This window comes from Oryzias latipes, chromosome 10, assembly GCF_002234675.1.
Source record: "Oryzias latipes chromosome 10, ASM223467v1".
NCBI classification, from domain to species: domain Eukaryota; kingdom Metazoa; phylum Chordata; class Actinopteri; order Beloniformes; family Adrianichthyidae; genus Oryzias; species Oryzias latipes.
In genome coordinates this window covers 18,215,572-18,230,124 of record NC_019868.2, presented here as the reverse complement: position 1 = coordinate 18,230,124, position 14,553 = coordinate 18,215,572, and the positions used below count along the sequence as shown (strand labels likewise).

The window sequence follows — 14,553 nt, the reverse complement described above, 5'->3', positions numbered from 1 at the left end:
TAGATTAAAAAAAATCAATTAGACAAATTTAAAATAATAATGAACTACTTTTTTTTTCTGTTTTGGTTGAATGGACCACCTTTCTAAATGCAAAGGCTTTTCAAATCTGATGCTTTCAGACTTGCTCTACATAAAAATTGCATTTTTCCAAACTTAATTTTTCTCTCTATTTTTTAAACTAATACAAATACATGTAAAATACAAAGATAACCAGAGCTTGAGTGGTTTCTCTTACAATGTAAGTAAGATATGTAAAGACTTTGTCTTATAAAAAACATAAAGGCACAGATGAAGAAATAAAAATGTTGGGCCATGAGGCATAATCATGAGACAGAATGTCACAGCAGTGCAGATGTCAGAGTGTTGTTTTTTTTTTTTCAAAAGTTCTGGCAGTGTTCTCCTACAGAAGCTACTAAAAAGCTTTTGCGGTGCCACAGTGCTCCGGTGAAGGCATGTCCACTTTGTCCAAAGCCAACTTATTGCTGTTAAAACAATAACAGCTACATGTAAACATTTGGTGACCAAGTATGACAGAATATTAAAATGTACATTTTTACATTAAGACTTCTAACACAAGTATTAAGAAGAGTTCATTTTTATAGTAAACCGATCTGATTGTCAAGGCAGCTAAATGGGATTTACATACACATTGCAAAAGTACAATTCCTATTTGAAGTAATTCCTGTCAAAAGTGGGGTTATTTGATATGGGGACTTAAATATAAAACCCCGAAAGTTAATTCTTAAATATATTTTGACTTTTTTCTTTTTGAATAGAATGGCAGCATTTTAAATATATGGCGCCTCATTTTTTGACCTGCAGGTCATAAACAGCTGTGGTGATTCCCCATGTGATGCAAGATCTGAGAATAACGAGGGATCCCCCTCTGTACAAAAGAGCCACGTTTTGTTGGCGAGCTCTCCACAGCGCCCTCCAACAGGCCGCGACCCCTTTTGGCTCGCCCCCAACCTGCGCCTGCATGTTCGCCACCAGCACTGACAGTGGGTACAGAGCCAAACTGATCGCCATCGAGGTCAGCGTTCCAGAGACGAAGGAGGAGGCGAGAGGAGGGAGCCCCTGCTCGGCCACAAAGGCACGCGTGGGCCCCTTCAGGCCAAAATACAGGGAGCTGCCCAAGGCGTTGCGGGCTGTGATTGGCAGGAAGGCTCTGTAGTAGCCTAAGGCCGGCCTCTGCGCTCTCAACTGAGAGAGCACACTGCTCAAGGTAGGCAGTTGGCGATCATTCAGGCTGTTCTGTAAAATATTTTGAACACGTTCGAAGGGGGTGAAGACCACCGCTTCTACCATGCCTGCTCCAAACCCAGCCAGAGCAGGCAGGGCTGCGGCAGGGATGACATCTTGGAATCGCAGTGAGAGCTGACAAAGGAGCGTGTCCTGGAAGCCAAACAGCAGCGTGCCGTTCAGTGTCCTCATCACCAGCGGGGGAGCCACGCCCCTGTAAAGCTTAACCAACCCTTCCTTTCGGAGTTGTCCCACCGCCTCCTGGACCAGGCTGTTGTGGATCTGTTGGCGGAAAATGGTCTTATAGATAGGGAAGACGACAATGGTTGGTAGGGTGGACAGCAAGCTGGACGTTCCTCCAATCAGGTAAGTCTGGAAGCGTGCCTTTGAGTCCTCGCCACCCGGTTTGACGTCAGAGCTTTTCTCCATCTTTGAGTCTGAAAAAGAAAAAGTCAATTAAGTCTGAAGGTCAGAGGGCCTAAAATCACTACAGCTCTCTATCAATAATGAAGCCGCCATCACTTGTAAATTATTCGAGGAGATAGATCCCAGCAGGGGGAAATCTTCAGAGCATGCACCCATGTGCTAAAAGGGGAAAACTATGACCACGTCTGGATACAAACCAGAAACTTAGCACATTTCCTCAAACAGTCCTTCTATTACTATATTTACAAAGCTTTATTGAATCAATATAAAACGACATTATAAATGAATAAATGTTTTAAACATTCAGATTTAGCAAACAGCAGCAAGACAAACTAATAAAACAATGCAAAAAAAACTAAAACAAACAAAACATGAATACATTGGGCTTCTGTGTAAAATTATTAGCAAAATGGCCAATAAATGTAAATTCTGATAATGTCCTAAATTCATCTTTTTTTAAATTATCAATTTCCTGCTTAATTTAAACATATTACAACAAAAACAAAAACATTTATATATTTTTTGCTGCATTCTACTTATTGTAATAGCAACCAAAAGCTTTTACTTAAATCACAACATTTTTAACCACACAATAGCAGATATTCTGACTTAATGTTTTCAACTCTCTAATAAATTATGACGAATACAAATAAATATTCAGTTTATCACGATTGCAACTTTCAAAATAAAGCAAAAATGTAAATTTGTGAACCGTTTGGATGGTGATTTTCGCATTTCTAAAGCTAAACGAAAGTGAGATGACCTAATAGTGGACATCTCCTTAAAGCTACAGTACGTTTACATTTGTAGTGACTGTAAAGAACTTAATTAAATCATAAAGAGATTTTATTAGCAAAAAATATAACAAATTAAAATCGTTATTTAACGCAATTACAACGCCCTTGTTTTCGGAATATGCTGAATATTAGTAACATAAAGGGTGTGTACATCATGCAATGACTAATTACTAAAATCATAAATCTTCACATTCTCATATTGTTTGTATACTGGTCAACGTATTTTAAATAAATACAATCAATCAATTTCTCTATCGATGAGTGCTAATTCATCTTAACTTGGTGGTACACTTGCCAGGTTAGCACGCAAATACTGAAGATGCTGACCTCTTATCTGCTCCGTCGAAGGATGAAACAACAGCAGCTATAGTCGATGGTTCCGCTTTCCTAATACTTCATCCTTACCGCTTCCTCTCTTGAAGGAAATCCGTTACTTGGTCCTCGAACAAACCATTGGTCGAGATCATCTTCTGTGTCACGTACGCACCATTTCAGCGTTACCCAACCGGATTTTCTTAAGGCGACAACCCTTTATTTTACAAATGATAAAATATATCTATATAAACAAGATAATTATTTTATTCTATGCACGTGTTTAAATTAAAAATATTTATTTATTAAATATTTTAATAAAGACCACCCCCAAATAAAACAAATAAAAAATGTATTTATTTAATCAATCAGTAAATAGTTACTTTATTTTAATTTACCACAAATTTTATTTAAGGGACTAGCCCAACCGCTACTGACCTCTACCTCTAGAGGGCAGCAGCTGCAAAATTAAATATTGACATTTAAGAGACTTTATATGTTTAAACTTTAATCAATATTTTACTGGCCACATTTTCAAGTCTTAACTTCAATCTTCCCATTGATACATTTTGAATCTGAAAGATAATTGATTTTTTTTTTTTTTTACCTAGACAAGCTACTTTTTTTTAATAAGCGCAATTATTTTCCACTTTTCGTGCAAATTAATCAACTTAAGTTATTTTTTACCTTGCGTTTTCATTATTGTAATGATATATATCCACCTTTTATTCTGAATCAATTTTAATGTAATAAAGATGTCATAATGAATAAAAATATAAAACTCAAATCTCAAAAGAAGAAAAGGATATTTCATGTATGTTCTTTCAATTACATTCACATTTAGCAAAACAAAGTTAAATGAGGTTCATGTTTGTAACTTTGATGATAGTACATTATTGATATATATCTGTATAAAATGTATGGATTACATTTGCTTAGACTTCTTCAAATAAATAAACTGTAAGAATTAACACCATTAAGCAAAGGTAGGCTTTTCAAACACATATTTCAGTTTTATTAAGAATGCGTCAAACAGCTCATGCATTCTCCCTACTGTAAAAGAAAACACAAAGGCTTGGATTACTGGTATGCACATTGATGACAAACCCGTCCTTCAGACATACAAAAAATAAAAATAAAAAACAAAACACTGGACAAGTCTAGAGAAGCTCCAACCCGCAGAGACCCCAAGCTTAAAAAATTATTTTTCCTTCAAGTTTTGGACATCAGGCGAACCCCACTGAAGAAGGGGGGTGCCTCAAGAGCTGAAAGAAATAGTTGCTTTTGGCCTCCCACGACACAAAAGGGTCTTTTACTGAGTAATAACACACACAAAAAAAAAAAAATCATCAGGAGGGAGAAACAGAAAAAAGTTTGTTTTAATTTCAGACTTTTGAGGCACTCCTGGTAGAGTGGAGATTCACCGGCACTCTAAGAACAGTTCATCAGACATTCACCTCTATAACTAGAACTCTTTAAAACAGCAGAAACCAAAGAAGAGCAAAAATAAAATCTACAGTCGTTTAATGTAACAGAAAGCACTGTAACAGCTTTAAACACCAGAAGCTTCACCTGAGCACCTGAACCTGCCACGGAGATGGATAAAAGCTATTTGAAAACAAACAAAAATGACTCCTAGGGAGGTGCAAAAACCAGTACAAACTCTGCATGTCAACTGTGATAAAAGAAAAGACACATTTCACAGTGGATAAATGCTTATTTATCCGTTCATAATAAATATGCCAGCCTAAATAGTGATTGCTTTGTCGCCCTAGATGTCAGAGGGGGAGCTACACTTAGGCGGAGAGACTTGAGAGATGTGTTAGTAACAGACATAATGATTCATTCATTCATTCAGGCTTTTTTTTTTCCACCTCCACAGTTAGTTAGCGGGACTTTCCTTCGTTTTCAGTGTTAACGGCGCACGTTGCTACAGGGGAACGTGGCTAAACAGATACGAGACGGACTCGCCGTTGTGAGTTCTGCGAATGGCCTCTGCGAGGATCATGGAGATGTCTATAACCTGGAAAGAAGGAAGGAAAAAACAAAATCGTTTTGTTACATGGAAATATAAAAATTTTTAGGGTTCCCACTTCTTTTACCTACTAAAATACCTAAACATTTATCTGTTTTCCAGACTAGTATAAGTAAATCCAAGACTTGCCTGTATTTTGGAACAGTGCTTCATCTTCTCCTCCTGGGGTATTGTGTTGGTGACCACCACAGCCTCAAAGCAGGCATTGTTGATGCGTGAAATGGCTGGGCCAGAAAAGATGCCGTGGGTCAAGATGGCGTACACCTTTGTGGCACCGGCAGAGATTAGTCTAAAGCAGAGAAAAGCATGAAGCTCATCGTTACTGTTGCTATTTTCCTCTTTATTTGGGAAGCTGGAATAACGGGGCTCACTTGTCGGCAGCATGGCAGATTGTCCCGCATGTGTCAGCCATGTCGTCCACCAGAATGGCGACCCGATCCGTAACATCGCCTACAAGAACCATGCGATCCACTTCATTGGCTTTTTTCCTTTCCTTGTGAATCAGAGCAAAGTCCACATTCAGTCTGTCTGCTATAGATGTAACTCTGCAAAAAGGAGCACAAAGTGAAGACATGACTCAAATCCACAACTGCAGTTAGTGTGAAATGGGTTTCCTGTTTGAGGTTAACCCTGTTGCAGTCCCTCAACCGGGTTCAAGTTCCAGAATACCTTTTGGCTCCTCCTGCATCAGGTGAGACGATGATGCAGTTTTTCCATTCTGGGATGTTTTCCTTGATCCACTTCAGCACAGCTGGCTCTGCGTACAAGTTATCGACAGGTATATCAAAGAATCCCTGCAAGAAAACACAAATACAAGGGCTCAGATGAGCTGAAAAAAGGCTTTTATAATGATTCACCTTTGCTGACATTTCCCATTGCTCCCATTGCAAACTATACACGGCACCATCAATCTTTATTTGAACTTTCATCCAACGTTTTCTTGTTTTTTTATAGTTGTTAATGGCCTTTAACTGCTGAGCTGAGAGCTGAGAGCTAACAAGAAGAAAGTTGTTGAAAACTTGTTTCATTTCTATCAAGAAAAAAGGAGCCAGTCAGATACTCCCCATGCTAATTGATATTGACTGCAAATGACTGGCCAAAACTTCTGGTTTCAACAGTTTTGAGGGTAGAATCTTTGCTGCAAACAGTGGGACCAGGAAAGTGTTTGCAGATCCTGCAAGTTGTCCCATTTAACAAGAGAGTTCTATAATGTTAATAGAGACAGAACATAAAAATAAATCCAGGAAATCACAATGTTTTGATTTTTAGAGAATTTCTTTGTACCATACAGCAGAATTTTTTTTCCAACAGACAAGCAAGAATCCTGTTCCTCACAGACCTTTTACTTGTTCTTTGATTAACCTCTTCTTAACCCGTATTAATGTCAGCTGTCTGAGCTGGTTATCTGCATAAAACACAGCTATTCATACCCTTAAAGAGTCAGATTACAACCCCTCCACCACGACCAAGACCAAAGGACACCAGAGACAAGATTGTTCTGCAGTTCTCCAAAGGTCAGTACATGCTCAGGCCTGTCCAAAGTTCTACAGAGACCACCTGGAAGATCCAGAGGAGGATTGGGAGAAAGTCATGCCAGACAGACCAAATTGCAACTCTTTGGCATAAATGCCACTCCCCATGTTTGAGAAGAGAAGAATACTAATTTGCATCCCAGAAGCACCTCTGGGAAGCATGGGGGTGGAAACATCATGTGTTGGGGCCAGGATGACTGATCTGTATTAAAGGTCCTATGCCATGCTACTCTTAAGCCTTTTATAGTAAACAATATCCGTGTATGTGATAATATATTACCTTTGGCACACTAAAGAACAGATTTTTTTTTTAAATAGTTATTTTTGCGAGCTATTTTCCTACCTAGGAGTGGAACGACTTGATCTCTAAGGCACCGGCTTTCGTTCAGTGTGGGTGCCGCCCATTTCACAGCGTCAACCTAGAGTCGACCTCAGCAGCACGTCTGCGTTTCGTCCACGAAAACAAACAACATCCAAATGTTTGCAAAGATGGACGTGCATATTGTGCATATGAAAGGAAAGAGCTTTTGTCGATCACCACTAGCTCCGTGGAGAACGTATGTGTGTTTGTCTGAGGCGGTGATGGCAGCGCAGACTCTTCTTGGAAGGGGCTGTTCTCACAGGTCAGCTCATTTTAGTGGGTTGGGAGGGGCTGGTGGTCAGACCGCAGGTTTTTAGAGGAATATTCAGAAATGCCTGAACGGATCAAAATACCGCTTTGGGTTGTTTTTAGTGAGGAATTAAAATTATATTCAAAAGTAAAAAATGTATATATTTTGCATGATAAAGGCCTTTTAAGGAAAGGATGAATAGGGTCATGTATGGTGAGATTTTGAACAAAAACCTTCTTCCATCACTGAGAGCATCGAAGATAAAATGTATCTGGATCCTCAAGCATGACAAATATCCCAAACACATCGTCATGGCAACAAAGGAGTGGCCATCTAAAAGCACCTTAAGGTTCTGGAGTAACCTAACCAGGTTCTGGAGAATCTATAGAGAGAACTGAAAGTCCCTAAACATAACTCTTGAGAAGATCTGCATGAAAGAATGGACCAAAACAGCACCTGCAGTGTAAACCTGTACTGAGGACAGGAAACATTTGATCTTTGCCATTACCAACCAAATTACATTACATTGTTATTGGCCAAATAATTAATAAATAAACCATTAAACAAACAAATTAATTAAATAAAAAATAATCTCAAAATGTGATTTCTTGGATTCTTCTATTCCTATTGTATTTTTAACAACTGAAGTGTTTCTATGATAAAGATCAGAGACCTAATTTTTCTAAAGTGGGACAACTTGTAAAATTGATGAATAACAAATACAATAAACAAATACACCATTGTATGTTAGCAAAGTTATTTTGGAAAGAGCTCTTGATAAAAGCATCACTTTAAAGCTTTAAGTAACAAAAGGTCAAAAGAAATCCTAGCCTCTAAAAGAAACTAGTGCAGGAGACTAAAAGGGGGGCCCATGAGTTCAAGGCTTTTGTGTTTACTGCACCTCACCTGTATTTGTGAGGCATGCAAATCCATCGTGATAATATGATCAGCTCCTGACACGGACAACATGTTGGCCACCAGCTTGGCAGAGATTGGAGCCCGGCTCTGCAATGAAAACAGATCCTTTTACTCACATGTCACCATCAAACAGGCTATTTTCTAGAAAATAACTAAACGGTTAACAGTAAAATAGTAATTTGGACCCACGTCTTACTGATCAAAACCTAATAGGAGCCGCAGAGTCTTATCTTTCCGATTAGGAAAACGTGATACTGCTTTGCACTAATTTCATTGTTGTTGTTGTTTTTTAATAAATATGAATTATACTTTATTTTTGGCATGAATAAAAAAAAATATATATATATACATGCTGATCTTTCCGATGGGTTGAATAAAGCATCAGTTCAGAGAGAAAGTTCACCTCTTACCGCTTGTTTTTATCCAGATGAAGCAACAGGTTGTTTTAAAGAAGCCGGCGCAGTGATACACAAAATTTAAGCTAAGTGACTGAAACTGCTTTTTTTTTGCGGTTATCCTGTGGTATATCACTTATTAAACTCACACCCAGCAGCCAATCAGAATCGAGTATTCGCCTCGGACCATGGTATAAGAACAAATAGTAAACAACCAAAAACATTATTTCCATTTTACTGCAAATGTTTAAAAATAATACTCCAAATGACCCTCATCTACAAAGGAGGCGAAGATCTAACATTAAAGGGCTCCATCCAATTAGTCAACAAGGTGAAGGGCTCCAGCTGATTGGTCAAATGCATAAAAGGATTTATTTGATTTGTTCAATACTTCAAGCGGCCATAAGACTGTTTGAGCACATTTATTGTAACCACTTATGGCAATTCTCGCCGTCTTTTGCGATATGCGTATTGCACAGGTTGATGTTGCGATAATGTTAAATTTGTGATATACTGTGCAGGCCTTGTAGCTGACTATTGTTGTGCAGCATTATAAGATAATATGTGCTTTAAACTCACAAAATAACCTGATGGGAAAAGTTAAACTTTTTTCTTTTCGCTAAAGTTTTCCTTGGTATTTGTTAAATCAATGCTAATTTTGTAAACCTTACTTCTAAAAATTAATATCCTTTTATTTTTCTTTAGCCAGAGAGCCACTATAGAGGGGCGAAAAAGTCATATGTGGCTCTGGAGCCTTAGGTTGCAGACCCCCGATCTAGAATCTAGAAGTACATAATCTAAGACTTTAAAGCGTTTTCGTTTATTTCAAATGCAAGCTATTTTTATGTTCCAAATACAGCATCTAACAGCAAACAGTTGGATTGCTACCCAAGCACAACATTCTTTCATGCACCAAGATGAAAAAACTTAGTGTAACAGCCTAAACCAGAATGGTAAGTGATAGTGAAACAAGCAAACAGGATCACTGAGTGCTTAGGATGAACATGGCTGCAAGCTTCTTGTCATGACGCTGGATGGCAAAAAAAAGCATGACAGAAGTAAGTAGACAGATATCCCTCACCCCCACCTTGTCCTTCTTGTCTTGCCGGGCATAGGGAAAGCAGGGGATGACGGCGGTGACCCTGGAGGCTGAGGCAATCTTGCAAGCGTTGATCATGATCAACAGCTCCATCAAATTGTCATTTATCTCCCCACAGCCACTCTGCACAATGTAGACATCTTCTCCACGTACACTCTCTCCTATCTCCACGCTGTCGCAAAAAAAGGTAACAAGACAAACAGCACTTAAGCCATGAGGTTGCGCAGCATGGCAACTACGAGATAGATGATGATGAGGCAGAGTAAACAATGGCTCATGTCCACATCATGTGATCATCGGGTCAGATCAACGTTTAAAATGAAGTTATGGACGAAGCATGAACCTACAGTGATAGGTTTACATTAATTGTAACACTTTTGGAAAGCAATACAACTTAAAAAAAAAAGTTAGACTACTAGCTAGTACGAGGTAAAGTAAAAACTACAATTTCCATGTGACACTGCGCGGCAGTTTTACCGCGACACCACGTTTTCCATTTTCAGCCCACACGTTGCCTGCGTTTAAGTACTTCGTTTCATGTCAAACCCACGGCGAAACGCTTACCATGTTTCTTGGTTGCTAAATTTTTTGGTTACAACCTTCCCGAGTTCGAGCCCCAAACGGTCTGCTATTTTCTGAGACAGATCCGGATGTGAGCTGCCACTAAAAATCTTGATGTTCGGCATTTTGTTGGGAGTCCGGGGCCCGGTTCGGTCCAAGCGAGCTGTTGTCGAGTCCAAATAACCGAAGAGCCCGGGACGAAAACTAAATTCGGATCAACAGTTAAGGAGCTGCTATTGAGATTGTTCCCTATCTGTCCTCCATTATGCCAGACTCAGAGCGCGTGCGGTCCATCGTCCCTGGGCGGTGCGCGCACGCTTTCCGTTACGTTTTTATTTGTCGCGGTTACGTCATTGTTCCCGGAAACGCCCTCAAACATCCTGTGAGCGAGATATAAGAACTCTTTAAATATTAAATTGCCAAATTGCGATGAAATATGAAACGTATCGTCTTAATAACAAATTACACTAAATATTCACCCTTAAATAACTGATATTTTGTTTTTTCTCTCTACTTTTTTCTCATAAGTTTGACCCGGTTTTAGTAAATTCATTTGTTGATTGATGTGGTTTATTGTCATTCCACATATAGTATTTGCAGAGAAATACACACGTGAGACGAGATGTTATTTCTCACTAGCATGACAGTGCAAATAAGCAAGCAATAAAATAACAATCAACGAATAAAAATAACAATAAAATAAGATTAAAATAAAATAAAATAAATTAGAGACCAGCGTTCAGTGTGATTACAGTGACTGTGCATTTAGCAAAAGTCTTGTTTATAGGGGTGGGGGTGGGGGGGTGTTAGAGTCTGTATCCATGTAGTGTTGTTTGGGGGTTGGGGGTGATCCTTTGGGTCTTATTGCAGAGTAGAGTTTGTGAGATCATGTAGACATGAGGAGGACAGTCCATCTGAAACTGATACTCCTGAACCTCCTCCCAGATGGCATGAGGGAGAACAGTCCATGAGAGGAGTGCTGGGGGTCCCTAATTATGGAGGTTGCTCTGCGTGGGCAGTGCCACTGGTATAGCTCCTCCAGGAGAGGGGCACCAACAATCTTGCTTGCTGTCCTGACAATCTTGCTGAGCCGTTGTTTGTCCTGAACCTTGCAGCTGCCAAACCAGGTTGTATATGGGGCGCCCATAGTAGTAAAGCTCTGTGTCAGGATGTCCTCAATGGTGCCCTTGTAGAAGGTGATGAGGTGAAGTGTTGGAATTCCAGGCTTTTTGAGGCTTCGGAGGGAATGGAGACGCTTCTGTGCTTTTCTGATGACCATTGTGGAGTTGGTGGAGGTGGACAAGTCATTAGTGAGGTGCACCCCCAGGAACTTGATGCTGTCGACCTTCTCCAGGACCGTTTATGGTCAGATGAGTGTGGTGATTGCCAGATGTCCTGAAGTCGATCACCATTTCATTTGTTTTGTCCATGTTGATCTGGAGGTTATGGGATGTACACCACACTGCTAGCTGCTCCACCTCCATTCTGTAAGCAGACTCATCATTGTCGCTTATGAGCTCAATCACTGTTGTGTCATCTGCGAATTTGACAATGTGGTTGGTGTTGTATCGAGCTGCGCAATCATGCGTGAGCAGACTGAACAGCAGTGGATTCAGGACACACCCCTGTGGTGTGCCCCTTGCTATGCGAGATGGGCCTTGATGTGTGTCTGCCGATCTTGACTGTCTGCAGCCGGTCTGTCAGGAAGCTGAGTGTCCAGTTGCAGATTGCCGTGTCCACGCCTAGTAGCCTCAGCTTCTCCACCAACTGCTGTGGAATGATGGTGTTAAAAGCCGAGCTGAAGTTGATGAAGAGGACTCTAGCATAGGTGTTTTTCCTCTCTAGATGTGGCAGTGAGGTGGAGAGTGGTGGACATGGCATCTTCCATGGATCGATTTGCTTTGTATGCAAATTGTTATTGGAAGACTGTTCTTGTGTGAGGGCCACGGGGCGAAAGTTGTTTGGGCAGGCTGGATTTGACTTATTTGGGACTGGAGTAATAACAGCAGTTTTTAGGCAGGTGGGTACAAATGCCTGCCTGAGTGAGGTGTTAAAGATGTCGGTGAAGACTTCTTTCGATTGCTCCACGCAGTCTTTCAGAACCCGTCCAGGGATGTTGTCCGGGCTGGCTGCTTTGCGTGGATTGACAGTGGAGAAGGCCTTCCTCACCTCAGCGGTTGACATCTGCAATGCTGTGTCGCTGGAAGACAGTGGGAGCATCTGTGCCTGGGTGGAGTTGTTTACTTCAAACTGGGCGTAGAAGTTGTTCAGTTCTTCTGGTAGAGAGCGGTTGTTCTGGCATATTGTCGAAACCCCTGCCACAGTTGACGTGAATCTTTCTCACACACGAATTGGCTGTTCAGTTTTTGTGCGTACAGCCTCTACGCCTCTCTAATCCCCCGTGACAGGTTTTTACTTGCCAGACTATATGCCGCTGCATCTCCGGATTTAAATGCCTTGTCCCGGGCTGTCAACAGGGAACGTACCTCTCCTGTTAGCCAAGGTTTGCAGTTTTGTTATTTCCTGACGGTCTTGACCACTGTCACATCATCTACACATTTCTTAATGTAGTCAATGACGGACACTGTGTATTCCTGCAGGTCAGTGATATTGTTGTAAATTGCGGCTTCCCTGAAAATGTCCCAGTGAGTGGTCTCAAAGCAGTCCTGCAGTGCTGAACTTGCTTCTTCATTTCTGATTTATCTGATCTGTGGCTTTTCCTGCTTCACCCTGGGTTTGTAGGCTGGTGTTAGCATAACAGCCAGATGATCAGAGTTGCCGACTGTTATGTCAACGTGATCTAACCTCTGCGTAAATGCAAGCATGGTCAGTGAGGTGACTATTTTGGAACTAACATCAACAACACTGACAACTTTATTTTCAATATAAAAAAAACAAACACAGAAAATTTAGCTATATTAAATAAATATAAAACTGTTTTTTTCTATGATGATGTACAAATAATGACAATGCACTATTTTGTTACTATTACTACTATTACTGATATTGATAAAAATAAGACCATTATTTATTGAACCACCATGTGATGGACTTACAACATGTACAGGGTGTAGCTTGACTCTGCCTGAAAGATGCTGGGATAGACTAGCAATACCCATTACCCGGCAAAGGACTGAGAGGGAATAGTAAACAAATGTAAAAATAATATTTAGATGATGGCCTCTTCCTGATCTTATTTTGCTTGTACGTCTTACAATACGGTACAATAATCAATAACAAACAACAGATCAAATCCAGTTGATTTTCTTTTCTCCCACTTTGATACAGTTTACGATTGTTAGTGTTGCATGCAATTCTCTCTTAGCCCCTCGCAGGCTTGTCAGTGACCTCTAATGGGTGCTAGAACAATAGAAACACATTAAAATGATCTGTTTGAAGTAAAACCAGAAACATTTTTAAAATGTTTAAAGGGTTTTTTAAGTAATGTATTTTGTAGACATGATAAAAATCAAACTAAGAGGTTTTAAGATAGTTAACATGTTTTTACCTTGTATAACAATAGGATTCTCAATATACAGAAACAGTCTTATCTTAAATGATAGGACTGCTACCCTTTTCAAAGAGATCTGACAGTGGTTTACTATAACAGTAGTGTTTTTTTTTAATTTATTAACTAAACTACAACATTTTTTTTAACTTTTTTTGAGATTTAAAAATATACATGTTTAGCCCAAATCATTTCATCATCTGGTTGAAAGACCCCCTCCGAGGAAAATTATGTTTTTGGTGTTTTTAACATCATTGTGACATTTTTTGAATGATGGAGGACATGTATTAAGGAAATGTGTTAAGAAAAATAAGCTCAACATTATATTTTTGAGTATTTTTTTATTCAAATTGTTGTGAATCAGGAGCAAACAAAAAAATGCTGTTTTAAAAAAAGTGTTTTTTGATGTAAGAAACACAAACCACAAGCTCCCTGCTCCACTCTATTCCGATGCATCCACTGGTAGACGACTAGATCCATGTACATCTTCGTTTTCCTCGTCTGAGCTGGTATCTGGCTCAAAACTGTACGGCTGGATAGCTCCAAAATTGCTCACCATTTTTGTTGCATGTTAGTTTTGGGCTGTGGAAGATAGTGTGAACAAAGCCATGATGGTAAGGGTCAGCAGGCTTACTCCGTGCCAACAATCCCGCCCACAACTCATGGGGGAATTTCAGCTCTGCAGAAACTATAGAAAATTATATATTTTTTTTATTTTAGCAAAAAATGGCATAATTGTAATTAAAAGACCACTTTTAAAATAGATCAAAAGATGATCAAAGTGGGTCTTTAGTGTTTTTTCTTTTCTTCTATGAATGAATTGTAGACTGCAGCACAAGTGCGGTTGTAGTGTAGATGTTTGTTCACTATGAACAATTTACATTTTAAAAGTTAATCTTTAATACAAGCAAAACAAGACAAAATGCGCAAACCCTTTTGGGTATAGTCAATATTTGACAAAGGTAAAGAAGAGAAGCACTTAGAGCACAAAAAACCTGCTGTCACGAGAGATCTGATGAGGATTTTTTTCCATTAGGCCTTCTTTTGGGGTTTTAATAGACACAGTTCTGCTAAAGCAAAGCTCATTTATGCAATTTCACTGTCAACTTCTCTGAAA

The 14,553-nt window shown here is 39.6% G+C and overlaps 2 protein-coding genes across 3 annotated transcripts; both read right to left on the bottom strand.

Moving 5' to 3' along the window:
• Positions 1 to 366: 366 nt before the first annotated feature.
• On the bottom strand, positions 367 to 2,993 carry slc25a53 (solute carrier family 25 member 53). Its single transcript, XM_011480299.3, has 2 exons — positions 2,793 to 2,993; positions 367 to 1,679 (listed from the first exon to the last, which is right to left on the bottom strand). Exon 2 carries the CDS (start codon positions 1,669 to 1,671, stop codon positions 805 to 807), a length of 867 nt encoding a protein of 288 aa, XP_011478601.1. The 5' UTR covers positions 1,672 to 1,679; positions 2,793 to 2,993; the 3' UTR covers positions 367 to 804.
• Positions 2,994 to 3,764: 771 nt separating this feature from the next.
• Positions 3,765 to 10,255, bottom strand: prps1 (phosphoribosyl pyrophosphate synthetase 1). 2 transcript variants are annotated; one of them, XM_011480298.3, is made up of 7 exons: positions 9,932 to 10,255; positions 9,350 to 9,539; positions 7,862 to 7,960; positions 5,482 to 5,606; positions 5,184 to 5,357; positions 4,942 to 5,101; positions 3,765 to 4,800 (listed from the first exon to the last, which is right to left on the bottom strand). In XM_011480298.3, exons 1-7 carry the CDS (start codon positions 10,051 to 10,053, stop codon positions 4,708 to 4,710), a joined length of 963 nt encoding a protein of 320 aa, XP_011478600.1. In that variant the 5' UTR covers positions 10,054 to 10,255; the 3' UTR covers positions 3,765 to 4,707. The 2 variants fall into 2 exon arrangements, with proteins under 2 accessions (XP_011478600.1, XP_004073401.1); XM_004073353.4 differs by having other exon boundaries at positions 9,356 to 9,539.
• Between the last annotated feature and the right edge of the window lie 4,298 nt (positions 10,256 to 14,553).

What these genes read in the sequence shown, in the direction of transcription:
- slc25a53 (XM_011480299.3), bottom strand. Translation starts at nt 1,671, where the DNA reads ATGGAGAAAAGCTCTGACGTCAAACCGGGTGGCGAGGACTCAAAGGCA.
- prps1 (XM_011480298.3), bottom strand. Translation starts at nt 10,053, where the DNA reads ATGCCGAACATCAAGATTTTTAGTGGCAGCTCACATCCGGATCTGTCT. An exon ending in ACAAGAAGGACAAGGTGGGG is followed by an intron (nt 7,961 to 9,349) that starts GTGAGGGATATC and finishes TTTTCATTGCAG; the next exon opens with AGCCGGGCTCCAATCTCTGC. An exon ending in ATCTGCCATGCTGCCGACAA is followed by an intron (nt 5,102 to 5,183) that starts GTGAGCCCCGTT and finishes TCTCTGCTTTAG; the next exon opens with ACTAATCTCTGCCGGTGCCA.